The sequence below is a fragment of the Branchiostoma floridae genome, chromosome 13, assembly GCF_000003815.2.
Source record: "Branchiostoma floridae strain S238N-H82 chromosome 13, Bfl_VNyyK, whole genome shotgun sequence".
Lineage (NCBI taxonomy): Eukaryota > Metazoa > Chordata > Leptocardii > Amphioxiformes > Branchiostomatidae > Branchiostoma > Branchiostoma floridae.
In genome coordinates this window covers 1,601,499-1,625,525 of record NC_049991.1, presented here as the reverse complement: position 1 = coordinate 1,625,525, position 24,027 = coordinate 1,601,499, and the positions used below count along the sequence as shown (strand labels likewise).

Here is a 24,027-nt window from a genome sequence, read left to right as displayed (position 1 = left end):
AAATAAGATAGATGGGTGATGCACTAGTCTTGAGTCATGGTCTTCTGTAACTTTGCCATCGATCCTAGTTGTGGAAAAGTTAATGGATTCACAGATTTTGAAACACTGGCAGCAAAAAGTTGTGATCTAGTGTACAAGGCCAAATCACCTCTGTACTGTAGAATTTTAGAGAATCTGTGAATGGATGATATGTTTGAAATCTCATATGTAAATACCATAGATGTTGTTCAATCATTGTCAACTTCATGTTGTACATTTGGCCCCCTAGTATCATGGGCTAACGTGTCCCTTTAGAATAAAAACTTTAAAAGTACGATCACTACGATCAGATCCCCATACATACCCCTCTATGTTCTCTGTCCCTTTAACGTATCTACTTTTTTGTCATGTCTTCCTCAGAATCATTGCTACCATTTTTTCTCCGCACACTGACAAAAACAAAATGGTTTTATCAATGTTGAGGACATGAGTTTTATTTACATCAGCTTCCTACCATTCTGTACATTTAGAAATATTCCATGATGATAACATAAAAGAATATGGAGTTGAAAACAAAAGTCTGAAGTCTATGAGTAATACACTTTCAATTGGATATCCCTTTTTGTCCCATTCATTTCTTAATGTTCAATAATGGCTAATTCCCTGTACGATGTACAGAGGACGAATGGGGATTGTCAAGTCACCATGCTCTGTATTAGTTTAATCCTGAGTAGCTTTGAGCATCTCTTGGTACTGTTCAAAATACATGGCTGATTTGTCGACATCTCCTATGTTATTCCAGGACTGCCCCAATTGTTTAAGTAAACGAGAAATTAGAAGGGTTTCTTCTTTCTTTTCACAAGTACATGTATCTCTGTATATTTTAAGTGACTGTTCAAAGAAACCGATCGCTCTCATGATGTCCCCTAGGCCACTCCAGCACATCCCTAAGGTTTGGAGTATCATGGCAATGACAAAATGATCTTTGTTTTCTACATGAATATCTTTGAACATCTCAAGCGCCTTCTCACAGAAGAATATGGCTTTCCGTCTATCTCCTAGTTCAAGCCAGGTATTTCCCATTTTGTACAGAAACCCGGCAATAGAAGAGTTTGCTTTTTTCTCTTGATTAGCTTCAAGTATCTCTAGTGCCTTTTCACCGTACCTGATGGCTTTCGTTGCATCGTCTTGATGACAACACAAAGTTGCACATTTTGTAAATAATTCGTCAATATCAGATACCACACTGCCGTCTCTAGATATAGCTTTGAACATTCTTAGCGACTGATCGAAGTAGCTGGTTGATTTTCCAACATCTCCCAGCTTACCCCACGCTACCCCTAAATTTTTCAGTGATTGGGCCCGGAAAATGCCATAATCGTGCACGTGTTCTTTCTTCTCTTCATGCAAAGCTATTAGCATGTCGAGCGACTGTTCAAAATAAGTGATTGCTTTTCTGTGGTCTCCCAGGTTGCCCCAGTTAGCTCCTAAGTTGTTGAGTACCTCCTCCATTAGTTCCTTAATATCTCCACCAATACCTTTTAACATCTCAAGGGACTGTTCGAAGCAGTAAATTGCTTTTCTTAAATCTCCAAGATTCCCCCAGGATAGACCCAATTTGATAAGTGAACAGGCATTGTCTACTCCATTTTCTCTATGACTCGTTTTGAGCATTTCAATTGACTCTTCAAAGTAGTTGATCGCTTTCCTGTCATCTCCTAAGTCAGAGAAGGAAGATCCTAACTTGTAAAGTAAGCGGACAATGTTGACATGTAAACGTACAGTTTCCGATCGGTTACGATCGGTTTCTCCACAAATAGATCTGAACATCAGAAGTGACTCTTCCCAGTAGCTATGTGCTTTCCTGGCATCTCCCAGCTGTTTCCAAGAAGTCCCCAACCTGCCAAGTATCCATGCGATGTTAGCGTGTTCCTTTTGCCCCCCTTCAACGGCTTTAAACATCTCAAGCGCCTGTTCAAAGTAACTGATTGCTTTCCGGGAGTCACCACCCTCACCGATAAGCATTCCTATGTGTCCGAGTAACTTGGCAATGTCTGGATGTGCCACGTTTTCACCATGAATAGATTTCCTGCTTCTCAGTGATTGTTCGTAGTAGTCAAGCCCTTTGCTGTGGTTCTTTAGCTCACTCCAGCTATGTCCGAGGTCTTTTAATATCTCGGCAATTATTGGTATTTGTGTAGATTCCCCATTGATCTCTTTACAAAGTTGCAGTGATTTTTCGAAAAAGGTGATTGCTTTTCGATGATCACCAAGATCAGTCCAACACAGGCCCAAGTTGCCGAATACATTAATGAAATCAGAATGTACCGCGTTGTCCCCGCGAATGGCTTTTGTAACTTCAAGGCACTGTTCGTAGTAGCTTATGGCCTTCTTTGTATCTCCGAGATTGCGCCAGTATCCACCAATATAATCAAGACATTCAGCAATGACATACTGTTTGTTATTTCCATCTACAGCCTTCATCATCGTCAGTGATTGATCATAATACCTGATTGCTTGTTCGTTATCACCAAGCTCATCAAAGCACCTGCCAAGGTCACACAGTGTAGTGGCGATGCGGGGATGCGAGGCGTTTTCTCCATAGAGAGCTTTTGCCGTTGCTAGTAACTGGTTGAAGTACTTGATTGCTTTATCATTGTCGCCAAGCTCACACCAGGATGTTCCAAGGCCGTTTAGTACCTTGAGGACAGATGCCGGATGCGGCACGTTAACGTTCTTCCCATAAATAGCTTGGTACATATTCAGTGACTGTTCGTAGTAACTAATTGCCTTCCTATCGTCTTCGAGATCATGACAGGATTCTCCTGAACTGCAGAGTATCGCGGCAATGTTAAGGTGTGCCACGTTGTGTCCGTAGATAACACTCATCATCCTTTGTGCCTGTTGATGGTAGCTGCCTGCTTTACTGTTGTCACCAAGTTTACCATAGCATACACCCAGGTTGCACAGTGAAAAAGCTATACCAGATTGCGCGGTCATGTGTCCATAAAGATCTCTCATGATCTTTAATGATTCTTCTAACAGTTCTACAGCTTTCTCCACGTCTCCAAAGTTTAGCCACGAGATTGCCAAGTTGTTAAGTGCTGAGGCAATGTCAGCTTGCACTGTTTTTTTCCCACGACTTCTTTCCATCAACAGTATCCGTTCCTGGTAGCTTATTGCCTTTTTGAAGTCAGAACGATAAAGCCAGCATGTTGCCAATCCGCCTAACGATGAGGTAGTGGTGTGGTGCATTGTAGTGTTAGGGTCTGGCTTAACGACTTCCTGTGCTTGCTCAAAGTAGCAAATGGCTTTCTGCAAATCACCAAGGGCGTGGTAAGACGATCCTAGCGTATTCAATGACTGAGCAACGTATGCTCTTTCCTTAAAGTTGGCATCTGGTTCAAGTTGGCTAAATTCCAGCTCACTGCATTCAATCACTTTTGCCCAATCACCTTTCTGTAAATAGACCTCCCCTAGCAATACATTGAGAATTCCACATTGTGTTTGGTCGCTGCCAGCTTCCCTCAAAGCCTTTTGGAAATGGTGTTTGGCAATGTCAAATTGCAGAAAGGATTTTGCTATGATGCCCCTGTTTTTTGGAGTACAGTCGAGCAAGGTTGCATCAATGAATAAACTTCCAGTTGAGACATGACCAGCCTTTAGGATTATGTCTGAAATACACTGCTTCAATGGAATTGATGTGTAGAAGTAGCGAAAAATCATCTTAGTTTCCTTTATACGAAATACTGATTCAAGCCCTTTGTTTGGCACTTCCTGCAGTGGAATAGACTGATCTGTGACTTGTGGAAGTGCAGATAGACATTCCTTTTGTCCTTTGTTCGCCATGTATGTTCTTAATCTTAGTTCTGCAGAGATACTGAGCAGTACCTTCAAGTTGTTTGCGTCGTCGTCATTGATCCTATGTATTCGGTGGAGCTCTGTAGTAACTGCCCACACACTACTTTTGCGAACGTCGCAGATTTGGCTCAAGAAGTCAACAGCTATGCTGGGAAAACGATACATGTCCTTCTTTACATCCAAAAGTTGATCAACTGTGGTCGCCGGCTTGCACATCTCCCGAACAACGTCCATTGTGGTCAATGGGTAACGTTTGAGGAAAGGGAGCCTTGAGTGCTGTTGCTGTATTGTTTCATTCACCTTTAGCATGTAATCATCTACCAAAGCCTGGTCTCCAGCTAAGTATGATACACGCCTGAGAATGTCAGACAGGTGATACCCTTCCGCCAGGGCCACATCAAGCTCCTGATATTCGACCAGTTTAGCAGGTGTCTGAATCAGACTGATTGGCGGGTTCGTTTTTGTCTGGTCTCTTCCGAAAGGGGTTTTACTGGCCCATGGCATAAAGCCATCGAAGGCAAAACCACGAGGTGTCACAGAGTCATAGAACCAGTCTTTACTTAGATCATCAGATTGAAAGTCATTCAGCAATGGAATCGCCATTGCTGGAAGGATGGTTTCTCCAAGGTTAATGACTTTCAGATGTAGGTAATGTGTGAGATTGAGGAAGTACTGTCGTGTGTCTTCATTGTCCTTTCCGTCCTCGATGAGAATAGCGAACTCCAGATCGGAGTACGGTGTGACCAGTTCTGTTGCTTGTGAGCCCAAACCAATGGCAGTATACTTACATGGGGGAGCACCGAGTTTGTCTATGCATTCTTCAAGGAGCGCCTGAATGAAAACCTGCCTCTCATTAGCGATTCTTTTAGACAAGTCTTCGATCGCTTCAGCTCGTTTAACCTCAACGTCTCTTACTACAGGATCGTCTTCATCATACTGGTAGGGATTGTAGTCGTCGTGAATTGCTTCAAGTGTGCGCTTTACACTATCTCGCATTTCCTGCAACTGCTCTTTGTGGCAGATATCTAAGTCGTATGGGCTCTGTTCACTGGGCGTTCCTATTGTATGTTTAAGAAATAATTTCTCTGTTTCTTTGATCAGTTTAAGGAGATTTTGTTTGAGCTTCTCGTCGTTTGTTCTGACCATCGCCGCGTGGCACAGAGCTGATGCCTGGGTGAATTTCCTACCTTCCTTCGTCTGTATTCCTCGCTTCAGGTAAACCTCAGCCAGTTTCCGGAGGCAGTCGGCTTCTTCCCGAAGTTTGGATCGGTTTGCATCACCTATAGTGATAGGTTAGATAGACACTAGGCACTAGTCATAGTCAAGCTAGGTTATAGAGCTATGAAAAAAATGTGTTATGAAAATTATCTGAAGGCAAAGTTTGATTTGTTGTTTGCATATTTGTTTAACTTATGTAATCATGTGTATGCCTTATCGACTTAAATCAGATGATTGCACACATAGCTATGAATTATCACAATGAAATTCAAACCTTGTAAGGACGACAGAAAGGCTTTTTTTGGCTTAGTTCGGAGTGCCCCCCCTCATCCTACATGACATCATGTACATGCACTATATATATATATGGAATTGTTGCGAATGACGTCTACTTGCCATGCACAAGTTTAAGAGCCGCTGCAAAGTTCTGCTCCGCTGAGTCCAGGTTTCCATTTTCCAGTTCACGGTCTCCTGTCAGGATGTGTTGGTCGTAAGACCTGAAGGTATTGGGAGAAATGTTTACAGGTCACAAAATGAGCGATAGTAGACGTTTATCGAACTATCCCTATATTCCTATCATAAGTACGACAGAAATCTTGGCAGGGTGAACAGAAGAGTGGTATAAAGCCACATGGTCGCAGCCAGATTGATAAAAGTTATTGTAAAAAAAAACACATGAAAAACATGTTTGAAAACATAGCTTACATGATGTCCGCGTCAAGTTTCCCAGCAATCTTGTTGGTGCTGACAAAGGATAGTTCATTCCTTAATTTAAAAGAAATTTAAAAAAATTGTCATCCATTACTTCAAAGCGTCCATATCCATCCATTATATACAAGAAAATCAGGCAACCGGTTTTGTTTACGCTTTCTAATCATTCTTGAGAAGCTCAAATCGGGGTGCAGCCTGCTTCTCGTTGAGGTCATGAGGCAAGAGTAATATAAGGGTCGAACAAACGATATAGCACTATATGACTTTAAAGCATGGTCATTGCATGACATGTACCCATACACATACATGGTATCGCCAAAACACATAACAGGGTGGAATGATCAGGTGCCGCGGTTGGAAGTACAGTACGATATGGGTCATAACCTCAGGTCATAGAAAAGGTCACACAAAGCGCCTACCTGTACTCTCGCGTATCTCGTGGGGGGATGATGTGGCGTTCAGTTTGCACAGTATATTCAGAACTTCGTTGCCCGGAGTGTCTATTCACAACTTTCACACACTTCCCAGCCCCCTATTTGTTCAAGAAATAGCATGAGAGAGGATAATACACCTACAGTTATCAACTTCAAATCCATAACATTATTTGGACGGAAGGGGGTGGGAGGGCCGTTGTGCATAATCGGCTACCATGTGGATATTAGTATGTCCGAAAGTGCCCCCCCCCCCCCTCACTGAACTAAATTGTTACTGGATGGAAGAAAGACGGGCATTTTCCACAGCAAAACGCTTCATAAAGTATACCTAAACTTTGAGTTTGAATACTGTTGGGCATGTCTACAGTACTGTGGGTAAGTGTATAGAGTAGGATATGCCTGCCTGGCTTTGTGAGCGATCTCGTAATACAACACCCTTCTTTTCATGGCTGAGTGACAAAGCAATGTTCAAACATGTCATGTTACTTTTCAAATTGTTACCTGTGTATATTGTTGCTACAAACACAAGGTGGGGAGACGGTTGGTACACAATCAGGGTGATTACACTGAGGGCGGCGACTTCGTTGCGACCGAGCGATTTTGACATAGCGCTCAACGAAGTTTGTATATTAAAAAAAAACCGAATCTTTTTAGCTTTGTGTGTTTTGTTGTCTTCAGTCGTACGTTTGCATCATATACCAATTACGAGGTCAATCATTGCAAGGGGTACACAAATCAAATTTAAGTCAAACAGTTATAAAATGACTATACAAAAAGATACGGTAAACCTATGTTATTAAGCTTATAAGATCATCAACAAATCTAAGATAGACTATTAAGATATCATTTTAACGAAAAACAACGTTGTAACGAGCATTGCACTCACTCTTCTCAGCTTCGCTTCTGCCATCTCTTTCCGGATTCTTGCTGCGTAAAATAGGCGATGTATGAGGACGTCCTTCCCGAATGAGTAGTCACAGCGAGCTAGCGCTCTTGTGTAGAGGGCAGTAGCCTTAGTCAAGTGCGAGGACTGCCTGGACTCCCTTCCCCTCTCAAGGTTTACATCCCCCAGGCGTTTGGTTGACTCTACTTCCAACAGGTTGTTTCTCTCTGCTATTGCTTCAATGACTGCCTTTGTATGACCATCTAAAATGCAGTCAGTACTTTTACCGTTATCAATCTGTTCCTGCCTGCAAACGATCTGTGCTATAGAATCAATAGCCATGTCAGAGGGTGACTTCACGTTGGACGTCTGATTGATGAATTTTTCAGCATACTTGACTCTGTGTTCAAGAGACTCGCACATCACCGAGTCCTCACACCGGTCCAACGCGGCCACGTATAGGTTCACACCCCTGTTCAGTAGGTCGTTGCTTCTGTTGAGACGCCCCTTCTCCAGGTTCACGTCCCCAAGACTTTTGAGTACCTCAACTTCCAGCACACTGTCTAAATCAGACATGGCGTCCAGAAGGCAATGGCGATACCCTGCCTCGGCCAATTGAAACTTTTTGACCCGGCACTGCAAATCTGCAGGACGGAGTATCTCCGCGACCCTCAGCATATTAGTCATTGTCTGCCTCCGATCATGTGGCACCGACGATATCTGAAGAATTAGGCATGACAGAAATACTCACACAACATATAAAGCGGAATTGCTGACTGGGGAATGCCAGACACAGATGCGACGCACTGTGGGTATGACGTAATCCAGTAATCGGATGCTTTGTTACCATTCTGTTTCAAGCGTAAACAACGGGACGCGCATTCAGTGCTAGGATTTCGTCTGTCCCATACTAAAATCATTCGAAGGTTCCAACGTATTCTCAAACGGTAGAGCGATTAAATGGTCCATTGAACTTCAAGCTGATGTAACGCTCTAGTGGATCACAGTGGTCCCTGTTAAGAGGACACTCAGTACCATTCCATCAAACGGGATAAACAAGGCACAAGTCTTTATAATGGCGAAACCCGTCAAAACTGTCCATAGTGTTTACTCTCTTGAATTCTGGAAAAGATAGGGCTACAAAAAAAACTGATAGGGGCCTACTTGCAAGGTGATGGTTTTCAAGCAAAGGTAACCATGATAATATTCTCAGACTCTGTACTGCATCTGTTGCAAGATATTTTACTCGGTCTCATTCTTACACACTAAATGGTTTTCACCATGGGATAAATGTTCTCCACTGGCACTGGGTGTGGCAAAAACCCTTTCCAAGTACAGAGAACACTGGCCCATGTTGATATCGCGAATCAGCGCTCCCCAAAAAATAAATGCTCCTCTCAAGACGTTGCAAAGGAGACTATCATTTACTGAGTAAAGGTCACTATAAAAATGGCTTAGTAGCCTTATGGTTAATCAAACCTATTTCAAACGATGAAGGACGATAGAAATGTAGGGGTGATATGATAACAAGTGTTGAAAATGTGTGATTGTCAAGATCTCATTGATGTATTACTCCGAGTGGGTCTCATTGATGTATTACTCCGAGTGGGTCCTAAAAGAGATCCGAGCCGAAAAATAAACGGCTGCATGGATGAGTGTTTTTAGCGGTGAGAAATTCCCTTTTAGCCAGCGCAACTGATCTCAAAAGTCAGACTGGTGAAAGCTTGTTTGTAACTGAAGAAATTACCAGGTAAAGTTTTGCAGCCGCGCGCTAGGTCGGAGGTACACAGTCGTGGGTTCTGAGTGGTGCGGTTGTACACTAACAGCGAAAAAGTGCCCTTTGTGGTTTGTAATTGCTATAAAAAATAACCAGTGTCTATTTGACGTTCGTAATTTTTCCCACGATATAGGGTAAATGTACTCAACATAGAAGAAAAATCTGCTGATATTTCGCGTATCTGCTGATATGAACGCGCCCATGTAAACCACGAATTATAACATAGAGGTCTATGGGAAGAAAAAAACTCGTCAATGAGACCTCAACTATGCAAGTTATACATAGTGCAAGCTAACAATACACATAAAGCTACAAAGTATTAACATACAAAGTATTACATAAGCTTGTTCTTGGTTCCAACTGCACATGCAAAGCTAGCTGCACCTGGTGATTATTGTCAGTAATGTGTCAAAGGTAAAGCTCCCTGGGACATAGACAAAACATGTCTGGATGGTTTGGTGCCTAAAACCACACCCGACCACAACCTGTGAAATAACACTGAAAAATCGGTTAGTACTGCATGTTTTTCTGTAAATAATTACATAGACAATATATCCAGAGCGTCATATAAGGTCCTTGTTCCATGCACACTGCATACTAGAGTGTGTCGTGGGTGTGGTTTCTAGGCACACCCCTCTAGACGAGAACGTTTTTATAGGGGCCCTCACCTTTGACATACTGTAAATGCATTTAAGTTTGCAGGGATTTAATTTCGCAGTAGCAGGAAAAAGGACTTTTCACGGTGGTTTTAAGTTCCCAGTAACACCATAGACTGCAGTCTAATACCATAATGGAAAAATGTTCACGGTGGTTTTAAGTTCCAGGAACATTAATCCATCGCGAACACTTCTGCATTCACAGTATTACTCACAATTAGGGCTGGGTACCGGTTCAGTGTACCGGTACAAAACCGGTTTTTCTTATTGGACCGGTCCAGAAAAACCGGACCTGAAAAAATTGGGTGGACCGGATGTTGGACCGATTAGAAAATTAACAGATTATTTGATCAGGAATTCACACATTTTAGTTCTTGCAGGTGGAAGAAAATAACAAGAGTGAAGTAGAGTAGAGTTTATAGTCATTTCTACCAAGTTTTACAGTCAATCGTACAGGTGCAGTTAGCGTTGTAGGATTTTAAAACGCCAGTGTAAGTCTAATACGCCACCAAACAGATTTCTTTGTAGAGAAATGGACCATTGGTACGAGTCATACTGAATCAGGTCCAGGTTTAGGTCCGGACCTGGACCTGATCCTTTGGACCTGAACCGGACCTGGACCTGAAGTTTCTGTACCGGTACCCACCCCTACTCACAATGAATGCATCACACTGGGCATCACAATTGGGACCGTAAACAGGCTAATACTAGTATATCTTGTACTCGATATTTTGGGCCATAGGAGAAGGAGCAGCAGTTCTGATCCGTGCGCTACAGCCGCTGACTGGTGTAGACAAGATGAAGGTACAGAGAGGAAAGCGAAGCGGGAGACAAGGGAGCAGGCCTGAAGATAGAACAGCTGGGCAATGGTCCTTCCAAACTGTGTCAAGCTCTACACATAGACAAGTATGTATGATTTTCATAGAACATTATGATGTGCACTGGAAGAGGTGGTGTACAGTCATGTGAGCATCTTCTTATCCTATGTGCTGAAAGGTTGGAAATGTGCTATGTGTATGTCTTTCTCATTCTACAATTAAATTGATGTTAATCGTAAAGTTCGTGAAAAAATGTATGGATAGACATGTCTTTCTTTTTTACTATTAGATTTCTACCTGTATCAGAGTGATCCAACACATACAGTTGAATTATGAAATACAACATTATAAACAATGTTCAAGTACACTGTACAAGTGTATTTATTAAAACTGAACAAAGGAGTACAATGTTGATTATATATCAACTGTTAAGAACCTTAATCTGAATGCAAAATGCCAGGAGCCTGTAAGACAATATGCAAGACTACTCAGAATTCTGTTTGAAAATTTCATCACTCATATTCCAAATTGAAAATTTAACTTTCTTCACTAAGAGCCCCCTCCACTAAGGCTGAACATTGGCAGGTTTTTTAAAGGGTTGGTCTGGGAACCAGAAAGACAGCCTACATTGTAAGCTAGAATAAAACTTCAGTAACTTAAGTTTAATAACTATGTTTGATAAGTTTGTCTGTTTTATCGCCTTTTTCTAGGGCTACAATGAACCAGCAGGACCTTGCAACATGTCCCTTTATATGGCTGGAGCCAGGAGACGATGTGACAGACTCTGACATCATACTAGGATAGGGATAGGGATAGACTCCGCTGGGGAAGAGTGGGCTAAAAAACCCTGTAGATTTTACATCAGGGGGAACAAGAGTGTCAGCATACGGGACAAAAAAGCTGAGAAGGAAATGGAAAAGTTGTAACATATAATTTCAAAGGGGTATATTTTATTGATATATATATATATATCCTTCTGGGTGTGTACAGTTAAGTGGAAATTGTGATAAGTATAATTAGATTAATGCACTTAGGCAGGACATTCCATTGTTGTACTCCTAAGCGCCAGCCTCTCCTGTACAATGTACGAGGCAATTTAGTTCTCGGACTACCATCTTGTATATTACTTTGTGTATGTTTAGATAAATAAACCAGTTCTCTCTCTCTCTCTCTCTCTCTCTCTCTCTCTCTCTCTCTCTCATAACAAATATTCCACAGGATATAGCGTATCAGCATATTTATGGCAAGAACAACTATGTATGCAAGTTAACTTCTGTCAGCGTACGGGACAAAAAAGCCAATAAGAAAACTTATAATTTGATACCACAGGGTACGTTTAGTAAGGTTAGACATCTAGGTAAACAATGCTTAAAGACAAGATTTACTTCCATACATTTTTAAATAACATCCACAAGTTCTTCTTCAATATTCATGAGTGACATTTGCATACGATCCTATGTTAGAGTCTTTGACATGTTCAGCTGTTTTTCAAGTTAAATGTACTTGTATTGACTTAATTGTTCTTATAATTCATTCGTAGTGATGCTGAAGAAGTGACAGGTGTCTCTCAAAACATCTGGAAGTCAATTTTTATTTATTTATCCAGTTGTAGAGATTGAATTGTCTTAAAAAATTCAACCAGACATAAGTGTTATTTAACGTTTACTTCTTAATCAGCTTTAACATGATTTATCAGGATTGTAGGGTTTTGCCTGAATTTGTCAATGTCAACTGAAAACCAAGTGTGCAATTTAGATGATCCATGTTCAAAGTTGCAGACAGCTTTTAGGGATTCGAAGACAATAGATGGCTTATTGGGGTGGGTACCAGTACAATGTATCAGAACAAAATTGTTTTTTCTTGTTGGACTGGTTCAGAAAAACCGGACCTGAAAAAATCAGTGGACCAGATTTTGGACCATTTAGAAAATGAACAGATTACACCGGCATGCGTGTTTTGGGGTTTACCAGTCCAAGAAAATAACAAGAGTGGTGTAGAGGAGAGTTGACATTTTGTTTGTTGTCCAACTTGGTCTAAGTTTGATTGCATTAGTGTTGTTTACATGAAGGATATTGAAACACTGGTGGAAGTCAGCTACTCCATGAAACAGATTCCTTTGTAGTAAAATGGACCTTTGTCTTGAGTATTGTCCATTTACAAGTTTTTGCAAGCGGGGTGTGATGACTACCCGACTGCTGCCTACCCGTGTCAGGGACCCCAGCAGCAGTATAATCAAACAACGGATAGTGAGTGAGTGAGTGCAGACAATTAGGTCCAGATTCAGGTCCGGACCTGGACCTGGTCTTCTGGACCTGGACCGTACCTGTACCTAAATTTTCTGAACCAGTACCCACCCCTACTGGCTTAGGTGCAATGTATGCTTCCGGCTGATATACACCTTTCTCACGCGGCGGCCATGATAGATCTAAAACGAGTTCAATGTGGCAAACAAAAGGCTGTCCATCATAATTAGCAGTTCGACCAATGGTAGCCTGCCAATTAGGAAATCGACCAATAAGTGAATGGCTGCAAATTCGTTAACAATTTGCATTATTATGTTGTTATTTTGCATCTCTTAAGGGACTATGGGGTCAGTCTACACTACTATAAATTGCTACATCTTTCGGTGCATAACACTTCTTGTAATATTTACTATTCTATCTTATATCATGAAAATTTGTGTGGTTTGGGGGAAAACTAAATGGGAACTGATTTTAGAAATAAGTTTTGTCTGTTTGCCTCATTGACCTCTTCTTCGATCTATCATGGCCGCCGCGTGAGAAAGGTGTATAGAGCTACTGTCACTTTGCAGATAGAACATCTGGATAAGGAAATTTGTGGTAGATTAGGAATCCTTCATTATGTCTTATCTAGACGAACCTGCAATCAATCTGGTAGCTCCATGTAATAAAAAATAATCGGAATGTAAAAAAAAGGCTGAAATATAATGAATACTAGTAGTAGATGTAAGATAAATTTCATTTGAATCCTTCGTGCTGAGAGGATTAAGTGAATGATATTCCTATATTGAAATGCAAAAAAAGTCCAACATGTCAAATATCATCACAATTCATCTATAGTAATAAAATGCGGAAATTTTCATGGTGGTTTTATGTTCGCAGTTTTCGCGGTCTTCACCCCTTGTCTAAACAATACATACTGTACATAGTACAGTATAATGATGTGTTAATTATATCTGAATGCACCTGTTGTGATTAGCCTGATTAAATCTCGCTTATAGCAGCCCGCCCAACATCCGCCGGCCAGTTACAGCCCTGGACAGCAGAGTTTGTGTTACACAGACTACTGTTGTGATGATTATCCACTACAAGTAAGTTGTAACAAGGCACAGATCCTAATTGGCCTGAGACTGACCCTGCCCTGTCTGATTGTGTTGAGACTGACCCTGACCAGTCTGATTGTGTTGTTTGTCTATATCTTCATTCTGGTGATTATGGTCACTGGCCATTAAAACAGCTGTGGTGTTTGGGTTGGATTCAGTGGTGGCCTTATGCTGACCTACGGCTTTGTACAGGGGACTTTCCATTGAATCAATCTGCCTTCTGCCATACGAGGGGTTTCTCGCTTCCATGATAGCCTGATAGTCCTTCCCTGTCTGATTATGTTGGTTCATGTCTACATATTGTTGGTCATGGCCACTGGTTGCTACAGCAGCTGTGATGTTTGTGTTAAAGATCTGGCCACACTCTAGATGATTATGTTGGGTCATATCTCCGTACTGATGATCGTGACCACTGGTCATTAAAGCAGTTGTGGTGTTTGAGTTGGAATTAGTATGAGACTGACCCTGACCTGTCTGATTGTGTTGTTTGTCTATATCTTCATTCTGGTGATCATGACCACTGGTCATTAAAGTAGCTGTGGTGTTTGGGTTGGATTCAGTGATGGTCTGAGACTGACCCTGTCCTGTCTGATTGTGTTGTTTGTCGATATCTTCATACTGGTGATCATGACCACTAGTCATTAGAGCAGCTGTGGTGTTTGGGTTGGATTCAGTGATGGCCTGAGACTGACCCTGACCTGTCTGATTGTGTTGTTTGTCGATATCTTCATGCTGGTGATCATGACCACTGGTCATTAAAGCAGGTGTGGTGTTTGGGTTGGATTTAGTATGAGACTGACCCTGACCTGTCTGAGTGTGTTGTTTGTCTATATCTTCATTCTGGTGATCATGACCACTGGTCATTAAAGTAGCTGTGGTGTTTGGGTTGGATTCAGTGATGGTCTGAGACTGACCCTGTCCTGTCTGATTGTGTTGTTTGTCGATATCTTCATACTGGTGATCATGACCACTAGTCATTAGAGCAGCTGTGGTGTTTGGGTTGGATTCAGTGATGGCCTGAGACTGACCCTGACCTGTCTGATTGTGTTGTTTGTCGATATCTTCATGCTGGTGATCATGACCACTGGTCATTAAAGCAGGTGTGGTGTTTGGGTTGGATTTAGTATGAGACTGACCCTGACCTGTCTGATTGTGTTGTTTGTCTGTATCTTCATTCTGGTGATCATGACCACTGGTCATTAAAGCAGTTGTGGTGTTTGGGTTGGATTTAGTATGAGACTGACCCTGACCTGTCTGATTGTGTTGTTTGTCGATATCTTCATACTGGTGATCATGACCACTAGTCATTAGAGCAGCTGTGGTGTTTGGGTTGGATTCAGTGATGGCCTGAGACTGACCCTGACCTGTCTGATTGTGTTGTTTGTCCATATCTTCATGCTGGTGATCATGACCACTGGTCATTAAAGCAGTAACTGTTGTGGTGTTTGGGTTGGATTGAGTGATGGCCTGAGACTGGGCCTGCCCTGTCTGATTGTGTTGCTTGTCTATATCTTCATACTGGTGATAATCATCACTGGTCATTAAAGCAGCTGTGGTGTTTGGGTTGGATTCAGTGATGGTCTGAGACTGATCCTGTCCTGTCTGATTGTGTTGTTTGTCTATATCTTCATACTGGTGATCATGATCACTGGTCATTAAAGCAGCTGTTGTGTTTGGGTTGGATTCAGTGATGGTCTGAGACTGACCCTGTCCTGTCTGATTGTGTTGTTTGTCTATATCTTCATACTGGTGATCATGACCACTGGTCATTAGAGCAGCTGTGGTGTTTGGGTTGGATTTAGTGGTAGCCTGATGCTGACCTACGGCTTTGTACAGGAGACCTTGCATGATTAAATCAATCTGCCCTGTGCCATACGAGGGGTTTCTAGCTGAAGGGTCTGAAGGAGGACTCTTGGTCCTCCTCTTGCACCAAATTGTGAAAATGACTGTGCCGATCAGGGCAATGCCAGCTATTGAACCACAGACAGAGCCAATGAGAATATGTATGGGGAAACTGGGAACAGATTCCTTGGAAGTGGTTTGAGGAGTTATTGTTGTTATTGTTTTGCCAGTTTGTGGTCTGTCTGAAGTTGCTTGAAGGGGTGAAGCTATTGTTCCTCTTTGTTTAGTCTTATCATCTGCAGGACCTGTTGTTGAGCCGGCTGTTTTATCATAGTTGTTAAAGGTTACATGGACATTAACAGTCAGTGCTGATATGGTTGGCTCCGCACATACCAAGTCTTCAGGACTGACATCTGTAAGCTTATGTCCCTGTAAGTTGGTGGGCTGTGCACAGATTACCTGATCTTTAAATGAAGGAAATTTAGTCGAATCTAGCCTAAAGGGAACCATCTTACAGTCACACTGCCAGGGGTTCCTGTCCAGTTTTATGACGAGATGATGTGGCAGCAAGCTAAAAGCTAAAGGAGGAATAGCAGACATCTTGTTGTTCATAAGGTATAAACTTTGAAGCTTTGGCAGGTTTACAAATGCACTTTCCATTATCATTGATATCTGGTTGGTGTGCAGGGACAACTCTTGTAGATGGGTCAGATTTACAAATGTACCAGCCTGAATCATTGTTATATTGTTGGACTTCAGTTGCAAAGTATGTAGCTGGGGTAGATTTACAAATGAACCAGCCTGAATCATTGTGATCTGGTTGGAGGATAGGTACAACAGTCGTAGCCGGGATAGATTTACAAATGTACCAGCCTGAATCATTGTTATCTTGTTGGACTTCAGTTGCAAAGTATGTAGCTGGGGTAGATTTACAAATGAACCAGCCTGAATCAGTGTTATCTTGTTGGAGAATAGGTACAACGTTTGTAGCCCGGGTAGATTTACAAATGAACCTGCCTGAATCATTGATATCTGGTTGTAGGATAGGTACAACGTTTGTAGCTGGGGTAGATTTACAAATGCACCTTCCATAATCATTGATATCTGGTTGGTGTACAGGGACAACTCTTGTAGATGGGGCAGATTTGCAAATGTACCAGCCTGAATCACTGTTATCTGGTTGTAGGACAGGTGGAAGTCTTGTAGCTGGGGTAGATTTACAAATGAACCAGCCTGAATCATTGTTATCTGGTTTAAGGATAGGTACAACTCTTGTAGAAGGGGCAGATGTACAAATGTACCAGCCTGAATTATTGTTATCTTGTTGGACTTCAGTTGCAAAGTATGTAGCTGGGGTAGATTTACAAATGAACCAGGCTGAATCGTTGTTATCTGGTTGGAGGATAGGTACAACTTTTGTAGATGGGGAGGATTTACAAATGTACCAGCCTGAATCATTGTTATCTTGTTGGACTTCAGTTGCAAAGTATGTAGCTGGGGTAGATTTACAAATGAACCAGCCTGAATCATTGTTATCTGGTTGGAGGATAGGTACAACTTTTGTAGATGGGGCAGATTTACAAATGTACCAGCCTGAATCATTGTTATCTTGTTGGACGTCAGTTGCAAAGTGTGTAGCTGGGGTAGATTTACAAATGAACCAGCCTGAATCATTGTTATCTGGTTGGAGGATAGGTACAACTTTTGTAGATGGGGCAGATTTACAAATGTACCAGCCTGAATCATTGTTATCTGGTTACGTTTCAATTGTAGCTGGTGGATGGATTTTCCGAGGTCATGGGGGATGCTGGAGAGGCCCCGGTTGCTGCAGTCACAGCTTGATGACGATGCACAGCTGCAGCCGGCTTCTGGTATGCTTGGCTCCTTCAGGATGATGAGAATGAAAATCAGCAGGTGTCGTAGCTTTCTCCCCATGTCGTCTGTTACCTAGGCAAAACAATGAAATGGCTCCTCTTTTAAAGTATTTGACAATTTTAACTCTGCAACGCTGTTGTGAAACAATTAATCTTTGTATCAATAGTTTTGCTGTAATTGTGGGAGTTATTAGTCTCATTGAAGACATACTTTTCTCTGACAGTTTTTTTTTCATTGAGTAAAATTTATTTTTTTTCTTTGATAGGGTAAGACCTACGGGCCACAAATAAGACTTTATGGCAATCCATCCATTGCTTCTTGAGTTGCTAAACCAGAAACACAACACCAGAAACACAACAACACCGAAAAAGAAATCTTTCAAGCAAAGGTGATACATGTAAATGAAGTAATGACTAACGTTTTTCATATTAATAGTTCTCGTACAAACCTAAACAGCAAAAGGTAATGGTGGTAAAATATATACAATTAATAAGATTATGATTACATTTATTATCATACATCCAATAGTATAAGCTACCATTGTGTCAGCACATGCGGATTTATTGTTAGTACTAGTAATCATGACATAACTGCTATGTTATGTTATGCTGTCCATGTTTTCTGTGTGTATTTGTTGCTCCTGAAAGTTTAGCTGTTCCATCTACATGTGACAGCTAAAGGAGTTGATAAACCAACAAACAACCAAATAAACAATATCAACATTTGAAAGATAGCGCGCCATGATACTTACTTCATTACCTGTTCCAAAATGGAGTGCCTTAGATTAGTGTTCTGGCACGAACTAAACTTTATCTAACTTAAGATGAAGTTTAGTGCCATAATGTAGTTTACCAACACAGATTAATTCACTTTCATGCTAAGTTAGATTTGTTTTATTGATATGTTTGCATCATTGTTCACGTTGAATGTCTGAAGCTGTACGTTTGAATACGAGTATGAGGGCTGTATATCGAGGAGCAAGGATGCTCCATACTCGAAGTCACGTGAAGTCAGACTATAGACCAATCCGTAACATATTGAGCCATGCTACACAAAAAAGCAGAATAGCATTTTGTTACACGAATTTGTTATTGTGCATGCAGAATGAATGCTTCATCAGCTCTGACTAAACAGCCGTAGAGCAGTCGTACCGAATCATATGGTTATGTTGATTGTCTGAAGCTGGCTATTTGAATATTAACATTAGGCATGGAGGTTGTTTACTGTTCTTGCTTTTCACTAAAATTTTCCTGACGCCGTTTCGACCAGATAAGAATATTGAGCCACATCAATGTAATTCCTTGGTTCTGAGATTGTTGCAGGACGATAACGGGGAGGGCGGGTGAAAAAGCAGTAAATAAGAAACTGGCTAGTAGTCAACATTCCTGAGTGCTGACATTTCAAGCATGAAATTTGACAAATTTACTTTATCATGAAATAGGAAAATTGAAACATTGATAAGACTTAGAGGAACTTGTTTCGTTGGTGGTACCACAATATGTAAATATAGATATAGACATGCTTCTACACAATAATATCGAAACGAATCAGAAGAAATCAAATTGGTGTGACTGATCCGGTAAGAGACGATCGGGTTACGAGAGCTTGAGTCGATATCATGCCCTATAAACATCTTTAAAATGTGAAAATTCCAACAAAATGCCTTTTCTAAGGATTTGATCCTATGAATAGTTCCTTCAAATTGATGACTTAGTTGGAAGTTAAAATTGATGACTTAGTTGGAAGTCAAACCTGCCCAAAACGACCACCCGGGGGACCGAAAAAAAACGGTCGATTTGGACAGGTGGTCGCTGAGAAGAGTATCAACTCAAAACATGCCCGATGCAAAGTATAAATGGTTTCCGTTGTGTTACATGGCAAATAGCAAGCACACTGCACGCACGCAAAGAAGCGAGGTCTTTAATGCCAAATACAACACGCACACTGTAAACTCTAACTTCAACCCCAAAATCTGACGCAAACTGGCCAATTTCGGCACAAAATCGCGCTAGTTATCATCAAAAATCGATGAAAACCTCAATTTTGAAAATGATGTGGTCGTTATGGGTCCCAATTTGGGCCGGTCGCGTTGGCCAGGTGGTCGTTGAGCAAAGGTCGCTTAATGCTTACGTCAATGGGAAAATAAATCGGGACCGAGACAAAGCGGTCGAAATGGCCAGGTGGTCGCTGAGAAGAGGTGGTCGCTCGGGCAGGTTTGACTGTAATGTTGCTGTTGATGTTGCCATGATTTTTTTTAATCCGCGACATTTTGGCAGCTTCCAGTTGCCTTCATTGGGTAGGTCATAATTAACTACTTTTCATCAGGTGATCTGGATTCTGGAAAGATACTCACCTTAGCTTTCACCAAACATACCTCTAAAGCTGGTCAGAAAATCATCAGTTGCCACTCAGTGGGTAAGGAAGTGACGAAGAGCTGTCCTCGGGCGTTTTCTTCAGCTGTACCCCTCAGACTGGAGCTCGGTGTGGACGTTACGCAACGGAGTGGAGAAAACAATGTTTGATTAGACAGGCGTGTTGATTGTCTGAAGTTGACGTCACGATGGCACGAGGGTTAATACGTGAACGTTACCAACGCGCCAACTGCCAAATTAACTATTTATCAGCTCCTAGTATTGGGAAATAAATTATTCTAATAGCATCACCCATTTGGTATTAACGGCCATATTTAAAATCATTTTGGCCTCAGCGATCATTATTCAGTACATCATCTTTGCTTTACTGGCAAAACGTTAAAAACTCTGGAAGTCCATTCTGATTCCGTACAAGAATTTTATTTTCTAGCCAGATTCTTGATACACCAACACATAATTACACTCACTCAAACATGCTAAAGAACGCCTTAAAGCAGGCGTAAATGTTATATGTTGATTAAAGTACGCTTGGCGCCTACTTTGTGTGTGCCTAAAAATCAGACATCGTGCATTGTATATGTGGCATCACATATGTACAGATTGTCTTCGTGCCATCTGTAAAACTACTGCAAACCATGTTAAGCTTACTTTCCGTCCCTCTTTACTCAGGGATAAATAAGCACACTGACACACACATCTAAGTCCACGTGAGTGTATTCTCGGAAACTCCACAGTCCACACTGGGCTGTTCCATTCGTGAGGGGGGTAGGCTATTCTATATATCTAAGTAATCTAACAAACCATACCGTCCATGCCAAGCCTGTTTTTGACGTGCAAAGCGGAGACGTGCAAAGCGGAGTGACTTTTACGGGAGTAGGAGGGTCGAATGGTGCCAGTTGGCTGGGAACAGAGGTGGACAGGGTATACTTTTATTGTAATAGATTTGTTTTAAGTTTCGGTACAAAATAAAATTTGAATATTTTCGTGTTTTTTTTCTCAAGTTTTAAGGCTGAGACTAAGATACGTTACTGAGATTTGTCTTATACATTTGCAAGGAATATAAGTATCTTGCATTCAGCTTATATCCTGCTTGCAACTTGTATTCCTATGTCGGTTTCAAAAAATATGTTCACATGACGAATGTAACGTTAGACTTTTTACTTGTAACATGAATTGTGGACAACAACATTACGTGTTTATGATTCAGATAATTCTGGCCTGGTTTCTGGCTGTTCATAAATGTGACAGTGCTTCCATTATGTAACAGCAAGTCTACAATTGATACACCATAGGTGTTCTTAAATCACAATCAAATACTTGGCCCCCTCCTTTTAAAGTAACAATATGTTACTTTGGGGTAGAAACTTTTGTCTTTGTAAAATCATCAGGCGATGCAAAAGTGCAGTGACATGTCCAAACATACCCACCAATCTCTATCTCTGTTATATCTTATCTGACCCTAACCTTTTCCCTCATGACTTCATTGAAAAGTAGCCTGTCGGTCGATTTAAGCTTCTCATGAAAAAATAAAAGTTCAAACAAACAAACCATCCTTCCTTGTCTCTTAAATAACCTACAAAACAGCCAACATCTGGATCTAATTTTATTTGACTGTAAATATTGAACTACAAAATGGTGAAGATTAAACTTTAAGTCAGAAAAAAAAACAGTTGCTACTATATGTTGTCAGAAAGTTAACCCTAAGAGTAAGAAAGAGAGTAATATTGTTACAGAACTACTTATATATGCATATAAAACTATACAACATTAACAGAAAACGAACCAGAATGCTGCTACAGTAAGTTGTTGGTTAACTTATAACGAATATGATTATTAGTAGGAATATCTATGAAAACAAAATGTATATAACTATGTACAACTATGCAAAGTTTGCAAACTCTATAAAATAACAAAACTTCCAACTACAAACTACCTGATCAGGAACGAACATGCAAACATTACCTGAAAATAACTAACAGTATCAGTAACTACAACACTGGATGATCTCTTATTTACAACAACCTTACCTGGTGTGTTAACTTAAGCAGAAGATCCATTATATCAGCTTATCTATATAAATACTCATCAGAGTATAGTCTACATGTATTCTACAAAGATACATATACATACTAGATTTCAGTTCTAACTTCTAAGTAAAGCGATGTTACTCTGGGTACCATCCTCCGTAACATAGTAGATTTTAATTCTAACTGGAGTACCATCCTCCGTAGTAACTGCTGGCTCAATCATTCCACTCACAAGCTATGGTGGTTAGCAAGCTGAGCCAGCTATGCAGGATACAGGATAAAGGAATGTTTTAGCACTTGCTATTTCCTTGTAAACTTTGGTTTTTCAAACCAATCTCTACACATCAACTGGTGGGCTTTCTCATCTGCATGATTTCATTGTATTCTAATCGACAGCACTGAGGCTGAGCACTCGCATCATTTCTAATATCAAAAGAGCTTTCACATTATGCATGAACCTTGAAACCAACTTGTAGTAAAATGCTGGTCATGGCCGACACATTTATACATTTTCTCCCTGTAGGTGAGTCCGCATGTGTTTCTTCAGATTTCTTGACGCGCTGAACTGCCTGCTACACTCCCCACACTTGTACGGTTTCTCCCCTGTGTGAGTACGCATATGTCTCTTCAGATGGCTTGATGTACTAAACTGCTTGCTGCACTTCTCACACTTATAGGGCTTCTCCCCTGTGTGAGTCCGCATGTGAGTCTTCAGCTCATCCAGCTGACTGAAGTGCCTACTGCACTCCTCACACCTGTAGGGTTTCTCCCCTGTGTGAGTACGTATGTGTTTCTTAAGATCACCCAGCTGACAGAACTGCCTGCTGCACTTCTCACACCTGTAGGGTTTTTCCCCTGTGTGAGTCCGCATGTGTGTCTTCAGTTTACCATGGTCGCTAAACTGCCTGCTACACTCCTCACACCTGTAAGGTTTCTCACCTGTGTGAGTCAGCATGTGTTTCTTTAGATTGCCCAGCTGACTGAACTGCCTGCTACACTCCTCACACCTGTAGGGTTTCTCACCTGTGTGAGTATGCATGTGTTTCTTCAGATCACCCAGCCGACTGAACTGCCTGCTGCACTCCTCACACTTGTAGGGTTTCTCCCCTGTGTGAGTACGCATGTGAGTTTTCAGATGACACAGCTGACTGAACTGCCTGCTGCACTCCTCACACTTGTAGGGTTTCTCCCCTGTGTGAGTACGCATGTGAGTTTTCAGATGACTCAACTGACTGAACTGCCTGCTGCACTCCCCACACATGTAGGGTTTGTCCCCTGTGTGAGTCTGCATGTGTCTCTTCAGATTACACAGTACACTGAACTGTTTGCTGCACTCCTCACACCTGTACACTTTCACACCTTTGTCTACCCTACTGAACCCCTCCCCAGAATCCTCACGTCTTTCTCCCTGCCAGACAGAACCCCCTGCTGCTCCTCTCCTGACGTCATCCAAACCCTGCATGTTGTCTGTTGTCGCCATGTCAACAATATCTGGGTCAAACTCTGCAGAAACAAGACAAACAATATTCAAACCACTGGAAAATTAAATTATCTAAGGTCACCTTTGTCTCAATTTTCCTTTATGCTTTAAATTTCAATTACACTCGTGATGAAAAAAACACTGCAAATAAGTTGATATGATGAAAGGTCAATGATTTTCCACCAGAAAGCAAAGACCTTAACTTGAGCTTGGCCTCAGAATTTCACCTATGTGAATGTTCCTATTAAATAGCATAGAAGAAGAAATAGCATAGAATGTCAGTAACATGACATGCAAATCACTCTTTCTCATAGCAAGGTACTGTAAATGCAGAAGTGTTCACGATGGATTAATGTTCATGGTTTTCTATTATTTTTCTATTATGGTATTAGACTGCAGTCTATGGTGTTGCCGCGAACTTAAAACCACAGCGAAAAGTCCTTTTTCCCACTACTGCGAAATTAAATCCCCGCGAACATAAATGCATTCAGAGTACTGTTACAGGCATATCAGTTGACCTGTTGTGCTATGCCATGGGGCAGTTCAACGGGTATGCAACACATACAAATGTACAAATAAAATCACTCCGAGATTTCATACATTTACGAAGAGAGCCAATGTCCTCTTAAATTCACCAAACCCACAAATTGTAGAAATGGAGGGGCTCTTTGTCTTTCTCTGCAAAAAGAAGCTAAACCAAAACTATCTAGATACAGCCAACACTAGTATTGGAGTAGTCTCTTTGTACTTG

At 41.3% G+C, this 24,027-nt stretch overlaps 1 protein-coding gene across 1 annotated transcript; it reads right to left on the bottom strand.

The window, feature by feature from the left end:
• Positions 1-20,618: 20,618 nt before the first annotated feature.
• On the bottom strand, positions 20,619-22,768 carry LOC118429774 (protein krueppel-like). The gene has a single exon (XM_035840407.1). It carries the CDS (start codon positions 22,749-22,751, stop codon positions 22,299-22,301), a length of 453 nt encoding a protein of 150 aa, XP_035696300.1. The 5' UTR covers positions 22,752-22,768; the 3' UTR covers positions 20,619-22,298.
• Between the last annotated feature and the right edge of the window lie 1,259 nt (positions 22,769-24,027).